Source organism: Apium graveolens, chromosome 3 (assembly GCF_009905375.1).
Source record: "Apium graveolens cultivar Ventura chromosome 3, ASM990537v1, whole genome shotgun sequence".
Lineage (NCBI taxonomy): Eukaryota > Viridiplantae > Streptophyta > Magnoliopsida > Apiales > Apiaceae > Apium > Apium graveolens.
In genome coordinates, this window is record NC_133649.1 from 82,948,926 (window position 1) to 82,973,177 (window position 24,252).

The 24,252-nt window shown below is 32.7% G+C and overlaps 2 protein-coding genes across 2 annotated transcripts; one reads left to right on the forward strand and one right to left on the reverse strand.

Moving 5' to 3' along the window:
• The first annotated feature begins 11,882 nt into the window (after nucleotides 1-11,882).
• On the forward strand, nucleotides 11,883-14,588 carry LOC141712520 (xylan glycosyltransferase MUCI21). Its single transcript, XM_074515490.1, has 3 exons — nucleotides 11,883-12,343; nucleotides 12,442-12,513; nucleotides 13,075-14,588. The coding sequence occupies exons 1-3, from the start codon at nucleotides 12,109-12,111 to the stop codon at nucleotides 14,376-14,378; spliced, it is 1,611 nt and encodes a 536-aa protein (XP_074371591.1). The 5' UTR covers nucleotides 11,883-12,108; the 3' UTR covers nucleotides 14,379-14,588.
• Nucleotides 14,589-15,283: 695 nt separating this feature from the next.
• On the reverse strand, nucleotides 15,284-23,257 carry LOC141712521 (uncharacterized). Its single transcript, XM_074515491.1, has 15 exons — nucleotides 23,084-23,257; nucleotides 22,881-22,963; nucleotides 22,488-22,645; nucleotides 22,205-22,351; nucleotides 21,863-22,118; nucleotides 20,924-21,015; nucleotides 20,768-20,839; nucleotides 19,722-19,826; nucleotides 18,905-18,979; nucleotides 18,593-18,674; nucleotides 18,156-18,251; nucleotides 17,896-17,957; nucleotides 16,021-16,919; nucleotides 15,730-15,899; nucleotides 15,284-15,592 (listed from the first exon to the last, which is right to left on the reverse strand). Exons 2-15 carry the CDS (start codon nucleotides 22,945-22,947, stop codon nucleotides 15,525-15,527), a joined length of 2,349 nt encoding a protein of 782 aa, XP_074371592.1. The 5' UTR covers nucleotides 22,948-22,963; nucleotides 23,084-23,257; the 3' UTR covers nucleotides 15,284-15,524.
• Nucleotides 23,258-24,252: the final 995 nt, after the last annotated feature.

The window sequence follows — 24,252 nt, forward strand, 5'->3', positions numbered from 1 at the left end:
ATGCGTTTATTTGTGCTAATATTCTGCCTTCTTCGCATGCACATGAGGTCACAGTTGAGAGAGCACAATTGTTGTGGGGAATTTTGAATGAGGAGTACTATGTGGACCTTGGTGAGTTTATCTATCAAGGAATTCTGAAGTTTTTGAGGGGAGCTAAGCACATGAACATCCCTTATGCATCCACGGTCACGAAGCTTTGTCGAGCAGTGGGAGTGCACTGGCCGGCTCATGAGCAGTTGTAGTTGCCGGCCGCTCCGATTGATTTTGGGACTCTGAATGGGATGCAGGAGTGGACCGGAGGTGAGCCCGATGAGCATGGGCTGGGTTATCATCTTCCAGGAGGGTGTCCAGCACAAGGTGCTACTATGGCTAGGCCTAGGCGTGATGAGGCTGGTTCTTCGAGAGCTCAGAAGGGTGCTGGGATGGCTGATACCCAGTATAGGAGGCTGTCACGGCGGATGGATGCTATGTACGAGACGCATAGCAGGTTTGCTCAGGAGCTCACCCTTGCGCTAGGAACTGCTTTTCGAGGCCTTGGAGCTGACATCCAGTGGCCAGTTTTTGGTGAGGACTCCGCATACCCGCCGCCTGATACTCCACCCACTGAGGGTGATGATGATGATGACTCCGAGTAGGTATACCCTGTGTTCCTTTCTAATACCTTCACTGGGGACAGTGAAGATTTTAAGTTTGGGGGTGGTAGTTAAGGAATATTTTATGTGTGTGTCAAATAGCTGCATATTCATGATAGTTTAGTTCATATAGTTGCATACATTTTGCCAAGTAGTTTTTTTTATATAGCTTTATTTGTTTATCATATCATATAGCTCATGCATATGCCATCATCCCTTTTGCGATGATTCACCGACTGATTTGTGATGTTGATGCGAGTGTAGTGATGACGTTAAAGTGATGTTGAGTCGTGTAGGTTGATATGCATGCTAGAAGCACTTGTATTTTCACTAAGTCTTAGAGTATGCTTAAGGACTAGATTGTTGTTATGATCTGATTATTTTCGAGGTTAATCTATTTATTATGCTTAGAATTTGATAATAGGTTCTTAATGATAAAGGCATGAAAAAAAATGGAGTAAAAAATGGAATTTGTTGCTAGTTGTACCTAGGTCTCAAATGGCTAGTAGCCGGCTCGCCTGTTATGCGAGTAGTCTAGGGTTGAGCAAGATGGAGCGAAACGCATTTGCTCATAAATTTTGAAAAAAAAAATTAGAAAAAAAAAAGAAAAAGGAAAAAAAAATGTATGTGTTTATGCATAATTGATCACGAGTGGGCTATTTGGTATTCGAGTTATTAAGTTCTTAGGGGACTTTGTGCCTAGTGACCTAAGGCTTTTAGAGTCTGGGATCCGCTAACCTAACGCTCGCTACATGGATACCATTGTATAAGTCTTTTGTGGACCTCACTCATTGCACGGTCAAATAAGCATTGCTGTTATGAATAAAAAGCATGATTCCGTAATAAGCTCCAGAATTCTTGTAGTGTTATAAGTCACTTTGTGCCTAGAATTTTTATTCTTTGTATAATCATGTGATTGCCTTGATGATAGTTGAGTCAAAATAATTGATTTAGTTCTGAAGCATAGCTGTTAAGCATCTGCACACACCACGTTTCTGGCTGTATGTTAGTTGGCATGATTTGATATCTCTTTAGTCGCCTAATTGCATTTGTTGAGATGTTGTAAGTTGGTTGGTTTGATCGAAGTAAGGGGGATCGCTGCATTTCATATATATTGCATTCATGCATGTTTTGATCTGTTTTTGAGTTTGTGACGCTTGAGGACAAACATCGATTTAAGTTTGGGGGTGTGATAAGTGGCATTTTATACCACTTAGAACGTCTTAAAATAGCTTAAATTGGTGTCTTGAAATCAAGTATTTTGTGTATTTGATGCGTTTTTCTAGTGTTTGTGCATTTCAGGGTAATAGTTGCATTTCGGAGGAGTAATCATCAAGAATAAGCCTCGACATGTGTTCAGCATTGCGAGAGGAAAGAAAGGGGCAGATTACAGCGAAGAAACGGAGCAAACTCAGAAATTTTCCAGTAGGGTCCTAAGCGCCCGCTCAGCTATGCTGAGCGGCCGCGCAGAAAGCTGAGCGCCCGCTCAACTATGTTGAGCGGCCGCGCAGGGTCAGGAAAAAAGATAAATTGTTTTAAGACTTCTACTTCTGTTTGGCTTCCAACTTCTATGTAATCTGAGTTTTATGGGACTATTATATAAGTAGATTTAGAGACATTTTCATGAGGGAGGATCGTTGTATTAAGCAAGGAGAGAAGGAGATAAGGAAGAAGGCCGTTTTAGCACACCGCAACGAAGAGGAAGCATATTTTCTTGTGATACTTTATTTCGTTGTAACATTGAATGCTAGTTTTCTTTGCTTTGAACCTATTACTCTTGTGATGTACTCTGGTTTAATATAATTAGTTTAGTTATTATTCTCTTGTGTTTATTTATCATGTTTTCATATGGACCCATGATGACAATAACTGCTATCATGGGCTAATCGTGATCATGGGGTCGTAACGGATTTGCTATGGAATTCTTTAGTTAATTGTTTAATACCTTAGTGTGTGATGATTGTATGAGATCTAGTATTGGTTGTGCGTATTCGTCTTATGTGCATCGCGAACATATAAGATAGGGTGTTAATCTCTTGTGAAGCGACGGTGGATCTCGAGATTTAGAACTTGTCATGCTAGCATAGGTTCATGTATGATGTTGCATGATTAGTGGGTAACTCTAACCGTTTTATTCGCCCTGTGTAATCAAAAGGAATAACTTGTGCTTAAATCATTGTGTTGTCAATTTCTGTAGACATATAGGGACTTAACATAATTGATGCCTATTCAACTTCTATCTTAATTGTGGATGTTTGGTAGAATGGTATTAGTACAATGAAAGTTGGCTTTTATCAGTTTCGTGTTATTCGATTAATATCATCACTGTTGCATGCTAAGGGTAATAACAATAACTATTGAAGGAAGTAGTAATGAAGTTGTGATCTCATGAGTGTTTTAATATTTTTAATTCGAAGTGTTAATTAAGTAGTTAATTGTAGTTAATATTTAGTCAACAATTCTAAGTGTTAGTGTCTTAACATTGAGAAGTAATCATACATTGGTGAGTGAGTTTAATTGAACATAATTAGTCTGAGTCTCTGTGGGAACGAACTAGAAAGTATTTTATATTACTTGCGAACGCGTATACTTGCGTGTGTTATTAGCGCGTGTCTTCGCCCTAACAGCTAGCGCAGTCTTGAGATCCCTCTTTGTAAGATTCCCCTTTTTGGATGCCTCAATGACCAGCTTGGCTAGCGAGGTCTTGAGATACCTCTTCGTGAGATGCCCTTTTTTGGGATTCGTCTATGACCAGCTTGGCCAACGAGGTCATGGGACGCCTCTTCATGAGATGCCCTCTCTTGGGATATCTCAATGACCATCTTGGTTAGCAAGTTCTTGAGATGCCTCTTCATGAGATGCCCCTCTTCGGATGTCTCAGTGACCAGCTTGGCTATAAATGTCTTAAGACGCCTCTTCGTGAGATGCCCCTTCTTGGGATTCCTCTATGACCAGCTTGGCCAGCAAGGTCATGAGACGCCCTATGTAAGATTCCCTATCATTGGATGCCCGATAACCATCATGGATATCTAGGCTTTGAGATGTCTCTTTTTGAGATGACCTTTGTCCGGATAACATTGTGACCAGCGAGACCCTCCATGCGGTTCGTCCAGTGAGGTCCTTTATAAGGTACAGTTGATCGCCATTTTTGGCAAAATTCACTACTCAGTTTAATTAGTGAGGCCCCCAATATGGCTTGTTCAACGAGGTCTTAAGGAGCTATATCTATTTTCAAGAGTTTTCTAGGATCCCACCCCATCAAGAGCAGGATGCCGGCCGAGATGGAGCTGGGAGCCAGCCTATACTACATGTGTGATAAGGCCGATGAAGTCTTTTATAAGTTCTCAATTCATTCCAAGATCAGCATCACCCTGATTGAAAGCATTAGGAGTTCAACGTGACTTTCAATTATAAAAGTGAGGATAATGTCCCCGGATTACACAAGTCCAGCCTCCTTAACATGCTTTCCGTGACGCATTACAAGCTTGGCCTTCTCCGCTTGCGTTGTGTGATGCGCGTTAGGAATCTGCTGCTTGTTGTAGGAGGCACTAACCGAGCCTCTACTCACTCCGAATGATGCTCCCCGGGCATCCGCCCGTTCAACGCAACCCGACCCGGGCCTTCCCCATCTCTTGGAGGAGCTGAGCATCTTCCACCCAGCACTATACGAGCCGGGATTTCTCCCATCTCTTGATGTGAGCAGGGGATCTACCGGCTCCAAGTGATGCAAGCAGGGCATCATTTGCCTTAGCACGATGACAGCTAGTCCTCCGTCTACTTTATGCAATATGAGCTGGCTTTCCGAACACTCCACGTGATGTGAGCTGGGAATTCTCCCACTCAGGTGATGCGAGGCTAGCCTTCCCTCATCTCTTAACGCGAGCTGGCCTCCACATGTTGTGATGACACGAGTTGAGCACCCGACGCTCTACATGACGTGAGCCGAGCACCACCAGATCTGAAGGCGCGAGCCAAGCCTTTGCGCAATATTACACGTGTCGGGCCTCCGAAAAAGATTGCACGAGCCGACCTCTACATAATGTGAAGACACGAACCAAGCCCTCGCGGCTCTACGAGTGATTCAACTCCGAGATCTATCTTGACATGATGCGAGCCTGACCTTTAGCTAATATAAAATAATAATACTATCAGTCCTCCTAAAAAAATGATTATTTTGTTTATCCAGGAATTATAATAGACATTAAAAGTTTGGTAGTCGTCGGTCGGTACTTGGTGAACTTACTTAATTATCCTTACTTAATTATTTCAATTCTAAATTCTAATTCTAATTGATATTGAAGTTAACTTCCTTAATTGCTTTACCAATTTCAATTCTATTCTATATCGAACTCTATATCATAATAATTTATATTAAATTCAACTTCTTCTACCAATTTATATTTTAATTAATATCGAGTTCTATATTATTCTGATTTGTTACTTCAGGCTAAATTAATAAGCAAACTAAATATAATTATTAAGATTTAGTTGATATGTCATGTGAATCGGGCTAAGATAAAATAATAATACTATCAGTCCTCCTAAAAAAATTATACAAATGAACTTGGATAAAGAAAATAATATATTTTATTTATCGAGGATAAAAAAATACATTATACAATTGATTCAGACTGACACAAAATTAAAATTAAAATATAATTCGACCAACAAAAATAAAATCTATACTATATTAAAATAGACGAAACATTAAAAGTTTGGTAGTTGGTCGGTCAGTACTTGCTGAAATTACTTAATTACCCTTATTTAATTATTTAATTCTAATTACTAGGTCGATCAATTTCAATTGTAATTGATATTGAAGTCAACTTCCTCTATTGTTTTACCAATTTCAAATCTATTTTATATCGAACTCTGAATCATTATAATTTATATTAAATTCAACTTTTTCTACCAATTTAAATTTTAATTCATATCGAGTTTTATATTATTATAATTTATTAGGCTAAATTAAATTTAAGCAGACTAAATATAATTTTTAAGATTTAGTTGATATATAATGTGAATCGGGATAAGATAAAATTGTAATATTATCAATTCCCCAAAAAAATATAATAATGAATTTGGATGAACAAAATAATATATTTTACTTATACATGATAAAAAATACATTATACAATTGATTTAGACTAACACAAAATTAAAATAAAAAAAATAATTCGACCATCAAAAATAAAAATAAAATTATCTTATTGATCCAGACTTTAAAAAAAAATAAAACTAAACTAAAAATAATTAGTTTTATTTGGTCGGCGTATTGGGCATTGGGCTAAAATAAAATAATATAAATCATTGATCCGAGATAAATCAAATTAATATTACACTAAATATAATTCTTATCCTATTGATATGAACTAAAAAACAAATTTTAATTAAAATATAAATATTATTTTTTTAAAAATACACATAAAATTATTAATAAAACTATATCGTTCAATCAGTAATATTGTCTTTTTCAAATATCTTTTATAAAATTATAGTTAATTGATTAAGTAATCACCATGCTAAAATAATATATTTTTTAATAATTTCGTTATAATAATATTTCCCCCTTACCAATTCTATCACTTTATATAAGTTTAAATGTTCTAAGAAGTTACGAACATATACGTCTAATAATATAATTATCATGTAGTCATATTATTTAAAGTTTTAAATGAACAAAATTAAGAATTGAATTCAGTAATAGTCGGTCGATACTTGATAAAATTACTTAATTACCCTTCTTTAATTATTAATTCTAGTTATTGGGTCGATCAATTCCAATTCTAATTGATATCGAAGTCAACTTCCTCTATTGCTTTACTAATTTCAATTCTATTTTATATCGAACTCTATATTATTATAATTTATATTAAATTCAACTTCTTCTACCAATTTAAATTTTAATTCATATCGAATTTATATTATTCTAATTGGCCAGTACTTGCTGAAATTACTTAATTACCATTATTTAATCATTTAATTGATCGATCAATTCCAATTCTAATTGATATTGAAGTCAACTCCCTCTATTATTTTACCAATTTTAATTCTATTTTATATCGAACTGTATATCATTATAATTTATATTAAATTCAACTTCTTCTATCAATTTAAATTTTAATTCATATCGATTTTTATGTTATTCTAATTTATTACTTCGGGCTAAATTAAATTTAAGTAGACTAAATATAATTTTTAAGATTTAGTTGATATATAATTTGACTCGGGTTAAGATAAAATAACAATACTATCAATCCCCCTAGAAAATTATACTAATGAATTTTGATAAACAAAACAATATATTTTACTTATACAGGATAAAAAAAATACATTATACGATTGATTCAGAGTAACACAAAACTAAAATAAAAGTACAATTCGATTAGACTAACACAAAACTAAAATAAAATGTACAATTCGACCAACAAAAATAAAATCATATATACTAATTATTCAATTTAAAACAAAATTATCTTATTAATCCATACTTTAAAAAAAATAAAAATAATAAAAATAAATAGTTTCATTTGGTCGGTGAATTGGTCATTGAGCTAAAATAAAATAATATGAACCACTCATTCAAGATAATAAAATTAATATTACACTAAGTATAATTCGTACCCTATAAATATGAACTAAAACATCAAATTTTAATCAAACAATTAATATTTTTTTTAAATACACATAAAATTATCAATAAAACTATATCGTTCAATCAGTATGTCTACTAATATAATTATCATGTAGTCATATCATTTAAAGTTTTAAATGAACAAAATTAAGAACTGAATTCAATATATTTTTTAAAATATATATATAATATTAAAAAAAATTATGCGATCCGTGCATCGCACCGGTTTTAAGCTGGTATTATAAAAGACGGAATATTAAAAATTTAGTAGTCGGTCGGTCAGTACTTACTGAAATTACTTATTTACCCTTATTTAATAAGTAATAATATTATATTATTACATTATATTATATCCTATATATAATAATAAAAATAAGAGAGAACTTACGGATATAACGTACTACTAAAGATCAAAAGAGATCGAATCCTAACAATCATATATATATTTATGATACTTATTAATTGCGCGCTTATAATTAAGACGTAGTTTCACAATAGGAAGAAAACATGTCTACTCTACCAACACAGTGAATTCTTCTTCTTTCTACTTTGATCATCTTCATCGGTGAAGTTAATTGATCTATAATCTATACTATAATATCATAAGCGAAACATGTTTTCGTTTGTTCCGTTAATTAATATATTTTTAAAAAGTATGTTAACAAATTCCAAAATATGGTTTAAATAAATAATTTAATTATAAAAATTATGTATCTAATATAACTACAAACTCTATTATTTATTATCTAACTTAATATCTAAATGCACTCAACTTCAATTCTACCTTTAAGCCAAAATTAATTTTATTAATTCAAATTATAATATAAAAAAATAATTAATAAATCAAGAATATATTAAAAAAATCAATATTTAAAAAAATATCAAATCATCCGCATACACCACGACTCCCGCTTTCATATAGGCGAAGTGACGGTGTAGTAGGAGAACTTTTTAATATTTTAATTATTTAAAATTTTAATCATTCAATAATATAATACCTACAAAATAATACATAAATATTATAACTTCATTAATATTTATAATATATAATTATTATTTTTTTATTTTTATAAAATAATAAAATTACAAATATTATAATTAGTCCGTGCATCTCATTGGTAACCCCATTTAGCGTATAACATGGGTTATACGCTAGTAATATCTTAAATCACCTTTATAAATGCCTGGATGGCAGGTACGTTAAATTCAATGTGAATTTTATGTCTTATATATTAGCTTATAATTCGTGATACACGGTTTTTTTAAATTTATTTATTTTATATTTTAATATTTTATGAATTTATTTTATAATTTTAAACATAAATATATTTATTTTATAATTTTAAACATAAATATATTTAATTTATAATTTTGTTTTAATGTTATTATTTTTTTAATAATTTGTTGCAATTTTTTTGCAATAAATATGTATATATTGAGAAATTTAGTTAAATTGAATTATTATTTTGACGATTATATAGCTATATATAGTAGTTAATTTAATATTTTATCTAAGATTATATCATTACATCATATTTTAGTGTTTAAATAATAGTGGAACAATAGAATCCGATTATATTTATGACTTATTGAACCTCTAATTATATTATATATATGAATGTGTCGCATTCAAAATAATAGTATAATAATGTAATAATTTTTTATTTACTATTTATGACTGCATTACAATTTTTTTAATTGATTTTATAGTTCTTATTTTTTTCTAATATAATATAATCTTGATATTATATTTTTAAAATATCATATCAACGACCGGTATTATTTTGACGGTAAATGATCAAAATTTTGAATTAGAAATTCATCACACATATTATATAAAGCGATATAATATAATGGTATAAATTCAAATAATGGTGGAAAATATATTCGGACAATAATTGACTTGCACCTACGTCTAATAAAAAACTTCAAAACTTCACTCTGCCAATACAAAATTATTTGCAAAGTGAATATATGAAATTGAAAAAACAAAAATATAATTCAAGCTTATGATTATTATATCAGTCAATATTTGCCCTTATTATTAATTGTCTATTTATTTATCTAATAAACTTCTTGCCATTATTTATCACCGAGGGGCATTTGGATTGTGATAGTAAATCGAAATAGTGGTGGTAAATGAAAATAAAAATGATATAGAATTCTAAGAATGGGATGGGTAGGGTATAGGGTGGATGATCAAAATACCCACCATTTGGGAGATTTGCCCAAAATACCCACCTGCGGGAAAAGTGCACAAAATACCGACAAAATACGCATTATCTTCTTGCGTATTATGATTTTCAATTTTTGTACAAAAAATATGCATGTACGTATTCAGACATGTGTATTCTTTGTAAAAAATTTGAAAATCAAAATACGCATCTCTAAAATGCGCATTTCGTCGGTATTTTGAGCACTTTCCCCGTCGGTGGTTATTTTGGGCATTATTTCTAATTACAACCCGAATATGAGATTTCAATTTTATATGTCAAAATTATTAATTTAAATATTAATACATGAAATTAAGATTTTAATTTCTGTTAACAGAACTTAACTATGAATCAAATCACCTAAATCAAATTTCACGACAACCAGTATAAGAATCAGGAATCGGGGAAAATTGGTCGAACTACCGATTTAGGATTAATTAAAAATCGGGAATTAATCTAGTAAAAATCGGATGAATTATAATATTAAATTATATTAATATATTATTATGATTATATTAGTTATTTATTAACAAATTTATATGTTTACTATATCATAATTTCTATAATTACTCATATTTAAATTAAGGTATTATTTTAATTATTTTAATAGTTATATATATTTCAATAAATAAAAATTCGCAGAATTATCGGATTTCAAAAATCGAATCAATCGGGTTGGAAGTTAATGGGTTGAATCGGGAATTTTTAGAACACTACCTGCAACCTGGCAATTCGTTCGTATTATATACTTTCATGTGGTGTATTTTCGTATTTTGTGTACTTGAAGGTCAAAACAAAAACCGACATATTTAGGGCTAGTGTATTTTTGTATTCGTATACTTTCGTTTCGTGTCGCGTTTTTTGTATTAAATTGAATATTAATATTAATTAATATAAATAAATAAAAATTTAAAAATATAAGATTTTAAGTAAAATTTTTATGAAATATAATAAAATATATAATTAGATCACATTTATATACACATTATAAAATTAAATAAATATATTAAAAATAAATATACATATATTTATTATAAATATACATATATAATATATTCATTATAAATATAAATATTTAATTATGTCATATTTCGTATCTCATATACTAAAAAGAAAACATAAAATTGATACTAAATATCAGTCATATTTTTTTATATTCTTGTATAATTGTGTCGTGTAATAAATGGCAAATACAACCACTAAATTTTCTTATATTATCCACAATTACTGATCTACCTATAACTAGTAAGCGGAGTCCATGGAAATGTGGGGCAACCACAAAAAATAAGTATATATTGTATGTAGTACAGGGGTATTTGAGCTGGCTGGCTGTGCCTGGCAGGTTTAGCTTAGCTATTCCTGGAACCTTTCTTCACAGAGTAAGCATAGTTTTCATTTTATACTCTTATTTTTATTATAAAAGTAAGCATTTATGATGAGTAACAGTTCTCACCTTAAATTGTGTCCAATATATTATAAATAAATTTATAAATTAATAGTTGATAATTCATGTAAAATACGGTTCTAAAATTAAAATTATTAAATATAATTTACAAATAATAAAATTTCACAATCCGTATTAAACATAAATCATAATTAAAATATTAATTAAAATTAAACATTTTAAATTAGTACTTGTGGAGAATTGAATATGATAATATTAAATATGCCCTCGTGGAACTAAAGAAGTTAAGATAAATATATAAATTTTATATAATTACTTATTTGCAGGGAATTGTGAGTAACAAATTTTAGTACTATTGTGTTTAACCAAAATAGCATTTTGGTTATTGATAAGCATATGGATAGGTCAGGTAAAGATAATGCATCTTATTTATTGGCTACATTTGTTAGATACTGTGAAATTACACATATTTAATTAACATATCAATATAATAAATTATATTTAAAACAACTTGAAATAAAGTTGAAATTAATATCAGATATTATGAAATTACACATATCTATTAACATATTAATATAATACATTATATTTTAACAACTTAAAGTTAATAACATAATATTTTTTATGATATAGTGAATAATTATAACCAAGTATATCATCTTCAACAAATTTTACATAATTATTATTTTAACCAACAATACTAAAAAAATAAAATTTAATTTTGTGTTGTTACTTTTATGTATACAAACTTAAAAAATTATATTATTATTTATTATTTTCCTAAACATATGATATATAAGTAACACCGTTTTACATGTTGCAATACTTAAAACGAAAGTCAGAAAAGGAATTTTGATACCCAACGACAACAGGCGTATATATCAAAAAATGACAACTGAACACGCCTTATATTAATTTATTTGATATTGACAGTACAAAACACGCTTGTATTCATGCTTTGACTCGCCAAAATCAAGATTCGAGCTTACATAAACCCCCAACCAAACAAACTTCCCCTGCTTCTCCCTCCTTTCCCTTAACCAGTTTTCATAATTACTTTGCTTCACCAACTTGTATTAATAATACTCTTCTAATTTCCATTATTAGTCTTCATTCCATCATCAAAACCAACAACTCGGCCGCCACCTTTCCTCTCTACTTCAATCAACTTAAAACATTTTGTATCCTACTACACATAGATCGCTGGAGAATTTATTATTTACAATGGTGCACTTTGAGAAAAGACACGTTCATGTTCAGAAAGGAGATGCTGGTGTTGTGCTTGATTTACAGAACATTGAGGATGAGCAAGAAGAACAAGTTCATCATGCCCATATCCATAAGAAAATTCCCATCAGGCCCAAAATAGTGTCACTCGTGTTGCTTTCACTTTTGGCTTGCACTCTCATTCTTGCTACTAGCTTCTTCTTTTTCTTTCCTTCTGCTCTTTCCCTTTCCTGTAAGTAACCTCTCTCTCTCTCTCTCTCTCTCTCTCTCTCAAGTTAGGTTTGCTTTATTATTTGTGATTACTTAAAATATTGTTTCTGGGTTTCGCAGATTCAGTTGGAGAAATAGACACAGTTCTTGTTGCTACTGTAAATGCTTCCCTTTGTTCTTCTGTCCCAACTGGTAACTAACTACTCTTATGCACCTTTTGGTTATTAATAATTTCCTTCATGAATTGTGTATATTGAACAGTAATCAGTAGTTTTGATTTATTTCAATCTCGTAGCTCACCGTTTATGAATTTGGTCAAATCACGTGTTTGTATAACAAAAAGAAAATTGAATTTCATTTGAAATCCAAGAAATTCAAATATTAGTAAAAATAATAGAATTAATAACAACAACTCAGTTTATGTCATTTGAAATGAATTCATGTTCTGAAACCCCAATCCGAAGTAATTTGTTAGAGCACATGTGCAGTTATTTTAAGATTTTTTGATTTAGATGAATGAAATCTAATGTACTTGACTTCTACTATATGTAGCATCTAATTTCTCTCTTTCTTCCTGGCTATGAATTAATGTTCTTTATAATTTTGAATTGATTGATTGCTCTTCAACTTGGCATGTTCTGTTCTTGTTAGTTGTTAGCATTTGTATAAAGTAAAACTGTAGCAAACAATTTGCAAACTAGTTATCTGCTAATTTAATATTTTGTTTGACAAAAAATTGTTACATGTGTGCAGGGACAATATGTTGTGATAGAACTAGTATCCGATCAGATATATGTATTATGAAAGGGGATGTCAGAACACAATCTAAATCCTCTTCTGTTTTACTTTATACATCCAAAGACACAAATGAGTACATCAGTAATGCATCTGATCATCCGGTGAATCAGAAAGAGGAACTTCAACATGAAAAGATCAAACCTTATACAAGGAAATGGGAAGAAAGTGTAATGAACACTATCGATCAGCTAGACCTCATTTCCAAGAAACATGAGTCGGGTACTCATCATCATTGTGATGTCAAGCATGATGTTCCTGCAGTTTTCTTCTCAACCGGAGGCTATACTGGTAATGTTTATCATGAATTTAACGATGGACTTCTGCCTCTTTTCATTACTAGTCAGCATTTGAATAAGAAAGTTGTGTTCGTTATTCTTGAGTATCATGATTGGTGGATTTCCAAGTATGCTGCTATCCTTGATCATCTATCTGAATATCCACCTATTGACTTTACTGGAGATAATAGAACCCATTGTTTCCCTGAAGCCATTGTTGGCCTAAAAATACATGATGAGCTCACAGTAGATTCCTCATTGATGGATGTGAATGTATCAGTTAGGAATTTTAGAGACATATTGGATCGAGCTTATAGGCCTCGAATTGCAGATATCATTGAAGAGGAACACGAAGCTCAGTTGAAAGAAAATGCTGCTGTAGCACCCTTGTCTACTAGTCCACTAGACGCTGGAAATGAGAAGGATGATAATGGTTTAAAGAAACCAAAACTTGTCATTGTGTCAAGAAATGGGTCTAGGGCTATTACCAACGAAGATTCTCTAGTAAAAATGGCAGAAGAAATTGGTTTTTTTGTGGAAGTCTTAAGGCCTAAGCCAGATACAGAACTGGCAAAGATTTATCGATCGCTCAACTCTAGCGATGTTATGATTGGAGTACATGGTGCAGCCATGACCCATTTTCTTTTCATGAGGCCTGGCTCTGTGTTTATCCAGGTTGTTCCCCTCGGAACCAATTGGGCCGCAGAGACTTATTATGGTGAACCTTCAAAGAAGCTTGGTTTAAGGTATATTGGTTATGAAATCCTTCCAAAGGAGAGCTCACTGTATGATGAGTATGATAGTAGTGATCCTGTTTTAAGAGATCCGGAAAGCGTTAACATAAAAGGTTGGGAATTCACCAAGAAGATCTATCTTGATAGACAAAAGGTGAAATTAAATCTTGAAAGATTTCGCAAGAGGTTGGTTCGTTCCTACAATTACTCCATTATTAAGAGGAACTTGGGTGTTCACCATCAATCTTAGCATCTTCTTCGACTTATATAAGACGTTTAAACACTATATACTGGGCAGACGTTTGTAGAAATTAGTGATCTTGCCCATTTTTGTACATCAGTAGTGTAAAACAATGTTGTTTTCTTGGTATATCACGTTGGTGAGCCAAGTATTCTTTCATTCATTAATTGACCATACTGTTGTTTCAATAGACACCCTTGCAGATGCAAATGTAATTCACTTTCTCATTAATTTTCTTTCAAGTCAATTTATGTTATCATGTCTTTCTCCTCTTGTGATCACAAACTTTGATGTAGGTAGTATCAATTAAGAAGCAAGCTTCTTAGAAAAGAAGATCTAGCTCGAGAAAAGAGAAATCACGATGACACAGTCCAAGAAAAGTGAAAGATACCGGATATAACCCATGTTAAGTTAGATCTAATTCATGTCCTTGATATAGCTACACACTAAAGCTAATAAAAGTAAACTGCCTTTCCATTTCTTCTGTAACAATTAAACTCCATAATGTTGTGATACGGTTTAGCCTAACCGTCTGAGGTAAATTCTTATCAACAATTTTAGGGGCATTTGGTTCAGGTTAATTACTCATCGAGCTGGCCAAGAGTTTCGCTCAAATGGACTTGAATCAAAACTTCAAAATCCCATACTAGCAACAGCCAGCAAAAATTCTAATATTAGCAACAGCCCGCAAAAATGTTTGATATTACCAACTAACCAAGCAAAGAATCCCAAAATGTTTATATTACCAACAGCCAGCAAGAAAAGCAAGCAAGGAACACAATTCCGTGGAGGACCCCTGTCAATTATTCTTTTATTCAATTAAGCTACTTAATAGAATAAAATGTCAGGATCATTGGTTAAATACGTTTGCATTCTAAAGACAAAATTAGCTGAAATTCTAAAACTAAAACTGATAAAATCAGATTTGAAAGTATTCTCATTAATTTTCTTGTTTTAAAACAAAGGAGAGATCTATTTGCTTCATCCTGACTTTTGTTACTTTGGCTAATTTGAGCTCTACAAGGCAAATACACTAGCAATAGCAATGTGAGAGTTGACAAAATTGCTCCCTACCTCCAGTATTAGCATGTCAGTAGTATGCTTCGAGCTAAAGCACTTTCTGCAGTCTTTTCAAAAATTGTACAGGCCACTAATCTAAACCCAGCGTTTCGGCGACTTGGCAGAAGCACGGACAGGAGGAGGAGTAATGGCCCGCGATGAACCTGTATAACATAAAATAATAATTTCCTGAGTCAAGGTATGCATGTGAGAATATAAAAACTAATTTAAAGTCAAAGACATCACGGTAGGTATCGTAATAGGAATCGAGCCTTAAGAATTGAGTTCATCTGGCACTTACGAAAGCCATTTGAAATCTCTCCAACTGAGGTTGTACTTGACATGACAGGGGACTGAGTCCCGCTTAGCGACTGTCTTCTCAGAGGCCTTGCATTGCGTGGAACTGGCGACTTCATATTAAGCATTCCATCTGTGGCAATTACAGGTGAACCCTTTTGTTTAAGTTGGTTCCTGTACATTTGCATGGGTCATAAGTTTTTTTAATAAAAAAAAATTAACACCCTCATAAACGAAACTTGAGAGCACATTATGGCTATCAGTAAATTATGACTTAAATCGTTGGGCGGCATACCTTTTCTCAGAGCCATTGATCAACTTCCCGATGGCCCGAAGTGATTTCTTTATATGAGATGCTTTTCCATTTGCAGTAGTTCTCGTGCTAGTTGTCTGTAACTCTAAAGGTTCCACCAGGTCACTTTTGGCAAAGACAGTTGGCTCAGGTGTTTTGGTTAGTTGAATTGATGGAACTCTTTCTTCCCTTTCTATTCTTGCAACTTGATTATTATGAACACCATTTGTAGTACTCTTGGGAGCCAGTTGACGAGAGACGTGAAGTGTAGAATCAACATGAGTAGGGAACGCTATTTCCTTGGAAGCTGCCTGAGGTTGACCAGACCTCTCTGAATTGTTCACAGATCGTGGACCTTCCAGACTTAGTCTTCTCGTTCGAGTTTGCGTAGATGGAGTCTTAAGCACCTTTTTGTCTTCTACATATGCTGTCTTCCCTTTTTTCGCGGTGCTGTAATTTTCGATGCTAAGCCTTCGAGGACGAGGAGGAGTTCTCTCACCATTTGCCTGAGCTTTCTCCAACACATTGTTTGTTTCATTAGGTCCAGTTTCCTTTATTTTCTCCATTTTAACCACACTGGAAGTTCCTACGCTTAATCTTCGGGCATGTGGTGATTTCTTCATCATAGGGGTGAAGCGATTCTCAATGTTCAACCTTCGAGACAGAGGAGTTATCTCAGCAGAAGAACCAGGTAACAAGGATTTTGTTTCTTTGGGTTTATTTGCATGAGCTTTCTCACTTCTGATTGTGCTGGAAGTTTCAATACTTAACCTTCGAGGACGTAAGGGGGTTTGGTTGGTCACCGATTTAGGCTTATCTGAAGGTGATAAGTTTTCCTTGAGAATGTTAACTTCTGAGCTCTGCAGTTTCCTGTTAGACAATGCCTTTTTGAGGCTCTCAAGCTGCAAAATTTTAGGAAAAACTAGTCATGATTATGGCATCAGTATAACCATTTGAAAATCTTGGTTAGTACAAATGGTCCCAATCTGACTCAACTCAGAGAAACCTCAAAAGTTAATCAGTAAATAATATTTAAATTATTCAGTTATTGGTAACAAGAGGATGATGAAGAAGATAGGAAACATATTCACCAGTGCAAACAACATGAAGCTCGTGTGACCAAAGGACTCTCTCATTCATAATTAACGCAAGGATCAACACATATAAATAATATTTAACTTATTCGTAATAAGAGGATAATGGAGAATATAGGAAACATAACATATATTCACCAGTGAAAACAATATGAAGCTTGTGTGACCAAAGAAGGACTCTTTCATTCATAAGTAACACAAGCATCAACATAATTGCATTTTCCTTTCAATTCAATATCCAAATTTAGATTATAATAAACTCATCAGCCATTAGCACAAGACATTCAGAAATATTGCATACGCTGATTGTTTACTACCAACAGATATAGCTGCCAATAATCATAACAGTAAGGCATAAAGGTGTAACATAGGTCAATCCAAATGTTGTTCTAAGAAGTTTTCTTTCAAGTCCACGAAGTTTTCTTTTTTTCAAATTTGGTGCCGGCATATTACAACAAAGGAAATAGGAAAGCAATCTTCGAAAAGATTTATATTGCTAATTCTTCAATCCAAATGTTGTTCTAAGAAGTTTTCTTTCAAGTCCACGAAGTTTTCTTTTTTTCAAATTTGGTGCCGGCATATTACAACAAAGGAAATAGGAAAGCAATCTTCGAAAAGATTTATATTGCTAATTCTAATGGCTTTAATGCAGCTTAGATTCTTCAACAAGATTAAACGAGCCTGTATCTTGTGCAATGATTAAAATTTCCACCACAGGTAAAGACGTCTTAGAAATTTAGAGACCACACAGGTAAAGACGTCTTAGAAATTTAGAGAGGGGTACCTCTTTCCGAAGTTCCATTTCCTCTGCACTAACTTCAGCAATCGCCGACATTTTTTCAAGTCCTGTTGAGATAGTTCGTGTCAGCATATAGGTAGGGAATTTCCTATATATCTCTATATATTTGTTTTCCGGGAAAAAACTTTAAACGACTACAATTATCAAGTCGCTCACCAATGACCATGCTTAGGAAATTTGATGAAGAATTTATAAATGTATATTTATTATCAGTTAATAAATCAGTAAGTTCATATTTATCTAACCTTTCAGATCCTGAACCTTGTTATGTAGGTTTATGTTCTCTTTTACAACCTTTTGATATCCAAGAGCTGCCGTAGACATATCTTGCACAAGATTCTCTAGCCAATAATAAAAGGAAAACATTATTACTTTAGATAACTACCTTGCAGTTGTCACAGCCAGTAGCAATGTGCACATATTTTTTCATTTAAAATATCTGATACATTGCAAGACATCCAATTCTCTACTCTTCAGTACATAGCACAAGTATATAGAACAATATTCCCCAAATATGATCTTAAGCCATAAAACTTGCATATATTCATGGGAATCTTACTTGCACGTACTAACAATTAATGTACAACTATCTGTAAATCAAGCTACGATAAACTTAAATCAAGCTACTATCTGTAATTAGACATGTAATGATGAATTTCACTAACAAGCTTATATGGCATACCCAGTTGTTTCATGTCTGTTCGCAACTGAGACTGTAAGTCTTCAAACTCCTCTTTTGTTCTTGACAGCAACGACTTAATTTTCTGCAGGACAATAATTTTCCTAATTAAACTTGAAAGAGAGAACAATCTCATCAAAATAATGAACTTAGCTAAGGTTTAGTAGGCTTTGTGTAAAAAGAGAAATTTCCATTCTCATAGATTTGATTTCGTTTTAGCTCACCAATGATAAATTTACTATATATAAACAAATGAACAATTATGTAAAAACTATGTCATTTTAAATCAGAGACATATATCAATGAATAGCTTACTGATAGTTCATTTTCTTGCATCTTGAAAAGCATGTGATGGTTGCAGTGACTTTTGTTTAAGCAAGCTCTGCAACACTGCAATTACAAAGAAGTGTGGAACTAAATCATTTTGAGTTTTCTTATCCAAGGAATTTGTACTTTGCAGTTACAAAGGCAAAAATGGACCAAATGATGATCATGAATAAATCATATTTTAATTATAATATGAGATTTAAATATGATGTGAATATAATTAAAATGTTATGCTAAGTGCAAGGATACTGTACAAAGGACGGTATCTACAATTTCATAAGAAAATTGATAGAACAGTGAAAGACTGAAAGTGTGACAGAATAAGGAATAGTCATAGAAAACTCAGTGACCTAAATGTTTGTGTGTCATACTATCTTTATACTTCAACCATTATGTAGAAACTAAAATAAATAATTATATGAAAGTGAAACAAGTAAATATGAGCAATCTCATTAATTTGTGAAGTGTTGAAGAAATGGGAATTCAAGAGAGAACTGACCATGAAAAAAAAGGTAATGCACAATCATTTTACAAACAGCATTCTTGCAAATTAACTTAATCAAGTTTACATGCTATTGGTTGCAGCAGATTAGAATATCATTCTTCACAGTGCATATCATTATTAGCAGTACTTTCAGCAATGCTCAAAGATCATCACACCTAAGCAACCCGGGTATTTGGTGCATACTAGCATACTAGCTTATATCTGTCTGGCTCAAAATTTAAATCTACTACATTAACTAGCAAGAATTATAAAAAGCAGGAAACAAAACCACAATATATATGAGATACATTTTACAGTTACCTTCATGTTCCCAAATACTGATGAATTTTCCATTGATGTAGTTCTTTTTGAGTGCATGATGGAGTTGCATTCTTCTCCTGAACGATCAACTGAAGCTGGTTTTACCTGATTGTCAAGAAAAATTGAAAATTACGTGTAGGGCTAAACATTCATCGATCACATAAAATGCAATTAGATTGTTACACAAGGGACTCAAATGGAGGTTGATTACTCAACTAGACAGTCCATCAAAAACTATTACACAACTTGTCATTTCTTAATACACAAAAAAAAAAGAGAAAAAAAGCTGGTGAGGTAAATGAAACTTGCAGCCACTTTTTGAAGTTAGTCAGCTGGGTAGCTGATGGTTACAGTGCTTTGTAAAGTCTAGCCACATAGAATTTAGACTACTTATTCTCAACTATTTTGCAAGACGTGCATGGTTAGAACTGCACAATGAATGGTAATATTTCTCTGGCAAAAGATTTACCCATCTGAATTAAGAGACATATTATTAGGTTTAAAAGTCATTTCTACATCCATAAATATGACAACAGAAAGGAGAGCTGTCTTTCTCTTGCGAACTCTATATTTTTACATTCTTAAATTACTGAAAATAAAATAGCAAGTAGTTATCGTGCACTAATGTCCTCCCTTAAATAAACTAATTGAGAAGTACATGTACACATAATCACATATTAATATCGGTTTTTCTATTGTTTGCCCATGGGCACACAATAAGCTCTTAGGTGGCATTTTCTAATTGGCTTTTGCCTCAATAATAATATGGACCCCCTGTATGCAGCAAAATTTCCACCAACCAACTCATAAAAAGTGAATAGAATCAAGTGCTTAGAGTGTGCCCATGGGCACACACTAGAAAAAACCTATTAATATATATACAGTAAATTATAAGAAACTTAACTTATGTACTTATATGATACAGAAAAGGCATGTTTGGTCGAGCCATCTTCCGATATGCACAATTGTTTCATTTCCAGGAAAGGGTTTAACAATCATCTAAGAAATGATTAAGGTGTGACTACATAAGAAATTTATCGAAGTACCTCTGCTAGCATGTTCTCAACTTGTCCTTCCAAACAGCTTGACATAGTCTGGCGTAATACATTGATTGCAGCCTGTGATAGGGGTCACTTCAAATGAAAATCTATTCATCTATTTCTAAACTGAACTACGCAACATATCAATAAACATAGAAATACCAGATTCCCATTGCGAAAGGAAGCAAGAAGGTTAGCATCTATGTTTTCCTTTTTATCGACCAAACATTCAGCAAGAGTCTTAACAATTAAATCTGCAATATCCACAAGACAAAAAAAAACCAAGAAATTCAAAATACAACGTAATACATAATAAATTATTCTATCTGAGGGACCTACAATAAAGTGCATTAAATGCTGAAATTAAACTTAAGTTCTAAATCACAGGACAATCATACATAGCTTATAATTTGCAAGGAGAAACCATATATCATAGCTTTTATTTAAAAACTTACTATTTCAAAAAAAGAAAAAAGAAAAAGGACTCCATACTACAAAGTATATTCAAAACAGTGAACACACTTATATCTGTATTTTATTAAGTTATCTCTCACTCAATCAATACTTTACCGGCTTCCTTGGGTTTCGGGATCTTTTCCTCTTGCATATTCCTCATGTAAATATTTCAGTTTCATAAGATATATATACACATAATGTTTCCGGGAAATTGAGTGTAAGTGGTGAATAATAAGGTAAGGTAATATACTTATAACATATTTGCAACCACGGCAAACTCATACCAGAATTCTAGAATTAATCCCCAATTGTGATTCCTTAGCAATTTGAATTTTACCAAGTAGCTAAAAAATATCCAATTTTCCGCACATGGGGCACGCCAGAGGCATGCCATGGGGCTCTCGGGCCGCGGTTCCCCTCTCCCCACGCTCGGGGCGAGCCGGAGGCCTTCCGGGGATCGTCCTCGGCCTTCCAGGGGCGCGCCCGAAGCCTTCCAGTCTCATACCGCATTTATAAATAGCCATTTAGACCTATAGCCAGTATGAATAATTTCTACGTAGAATATGAACTGCTAAAGTATATAACAAGCATTCAGCTAGCATGTACACCAGTAAATGATCAATTAGATAAACAGGGGAGATTAACCTTCAAGTTCCTGGGTGTCACTGTCAGCAAATGTTTTCTTGTTGCAACTTGCAGTCATATCCAGTCGCCTATAAGGGTCAGAAGTAGTTTCCTCTAAAACATGCGATTGAATTTTACCCACGGAATACCCAGAAAATGGGGATCTGTGAGGCTTAAATGATACATTTTCTCCACCCCTCTGCTTTCTTTCATGACAAAATTTAAGCTCTAAAATGCAGTCAACTACCTTGGCTGATGATCCAGCCTCCAGATTTTCCTAATAAGATACAAAAGTCAGTCTTCCGCATAAGATACATAATTAGTAACAAATTCTGTCAATACTGATGTTAGTATACCACACACCCTTTCGAGGACAGGTGGTTCAAAAGTCGTTAGCTTTAACTTTTCTGCAGCTACCAAAAAATTCCTAACATTTTCAAAGTATTGAAAAGCTGGCAATGGCTGGGAATCCCAAGTCTGTGATTCTGACGGCAAGTGATTTTCCACAACCTTAAATTTAATTAACAAAACACTACCATCAGAGAGAGAACAAAATCAAAAACCCATAAAATTCAATATTTTCTATGCACCAGTAATCGTAAATCTTAACATGTAAATCGAATAGATACACAATAAATATTTTTACCTTTTGAACTGATCCTGGTTGAATCTTGTTAATTGCATTACAAAGAACCAAACCACTTCTCAAACAAGAAATAAGTTCCCTTTCGGAAGGCTGGCTAGATATTCCGAGAGGCCCAACTAGTCTCTCAAGCCACTCTGCAGCTTCGTACCGCCTCAAAGCTTCACATTCACAAATCAAATAACTTAATAATTGTATAAATAACAAATTAGGTGAAAAAGATCACCTAATTATGCTTAACTATAATTATGCTTAACTATATAACCATCATGCGTGTTCATCAATTATCACCCATACCAATATAAACAACCACACAAATCTTCAAACACATAATAAACAAAACAATCAAGAAACTACAAAATAAATCAAATATAAATCTCGAAAACAAAAACAAACCTGCTTCTTCTTGTTTTCTTCCAGCAAGATTCAATTCATGTAGAGTTTTTCTCACACAAGTCTCCATCTTTAATCAAACAATCCTTGAAATTCATAAAAAAATAACAAAAAAGATTAAGTAATTAATATTAAAAGAGACTCTTGATTGTAAACCCTAATTTTACAATTTGGGGAAGAAAGGGAGAGAGACAAAAAGAACTTACTCAAGTGGGTTGAATCTTGATTTGACAAAATAAATGGAGAGCTTGATTCTTTGATTTGTGATTGAGTTTGTAACTGCAGAGATTGATGTACACTACTGTTATGTTTGTGTGGATTTGGTTCGGAACCGAACCTGAGGTTACGAATATGAACGTTACTTCTCTTCTCAATTCAAATATGTCTGTCCCACCTACTAGTATATTCTATTTCTATATACTGTAAATTGTTCGAACAGAATGTATGTTTTTTTTTCCTTCCAAATCAATTACTTAATATTAGATCTATGTATATGTATATTATAAACTAGGATTTTGACCCGTGTTACGTATGCTTATTATCCGATATTTTAGAAACATAAAAAGATAATAATCTTCCTTCGAATTATATTATCAGATAACAAAAAATATATAAATACACCATATTCCTTCTTAATTCTTATAAATGAAAAAAAAATCCCAATATCGTATTATGAATTGGTCACCCTCTTAATAACGAACGATTAAAAAACATATAGATGCACCAAACAAACATGATCGTGATATGTAAATAAAACTACATGAACAATTACTTGGTAAAACACTTGAATATATATTCAAGGATTTTTCTTCTCCAAAAAATTTTGAGCGTTAAGCAAAACGTGTATTAATATTTTTTAATGGTTATATGTCTTCTTAAGGATCATAAGAAGAGACATCGATAACAATCGAAATTTTTTGTTCAGTAGTATAACATGTACAATACCTCATTTATCTTGCCTAACAGGTATATGTACTCACAAAAATGTTGCATCTGAATAAGCAACAATAATTTGATATACTCTCTTTACTATGCAGAGTTTGATGGTCCTATAGTTTGATGTCCAATGATGCAGAAGAGCATATGTGTGTTCAAGTAGAGGACCAACAACTGGCTAATATAATTTAATTCAGTAGACTAATGAGAAAATACAGCGTGAAGAATTAACTATCATGGATTGGTGCCTAACAGGATGACGTTTGAATCCTCAAATTTCAACTTAATGGTATATCATCATTTGGCATTAATTAGGTGCCTCAAACTTCGACTGGCAGACTACAAGCGCCGGATTGAAGATGATTTTTTTAAGTTCAATCGATCTAATTATATACTCCTTCAGTCCACCAAATTGTTATCGTTTCTGAGATAGTGTGCG

Coding starts and splice junctions, on each gene's coding strand:
- LOC141712521 (XM_074515491.1), bottom strand. CDS start 22,947: ATGGAGACTTGTGTGAGAAAAACTCTACATGAATTGAATCTTGCTGGA. Junction 22,646..22,880: donor AAGAAAACAAGAAGAAGCAG/GTTTGTTTTTGT, acceptor GTGAATGTGAAG/CTTTGAGGCGGTACGAAGCT. Junction 15,900..16,020: donor ATCAATGGCTCTGAGAAAAG/GTATGCCGCCCA, acceptor GCAAATGTACAG/GAACCAACTTAAACAAAAGG.
- LOC141712520 (XM_074515490.1), top strand. CDS start 12,109: ATGGTGCACTTTGAGAAAAGACACGTTCATGTTCAGAAAGGAGATGCT. Junction 12,344..12,441: donor TTCTGCTCTTTCCCTTTCCT/GTAAGTAACCTC, acceptor TGGGTTTCGCAG/ATTCAGTTGGAGAAATAGAC. Junction 12,514..13,074: donor TTGTTCTTCTGTCCCAACTG/GTAACTAACTAC, acceptor ACATGTGTGCAG/GGACAATATGTTGTGATAGA.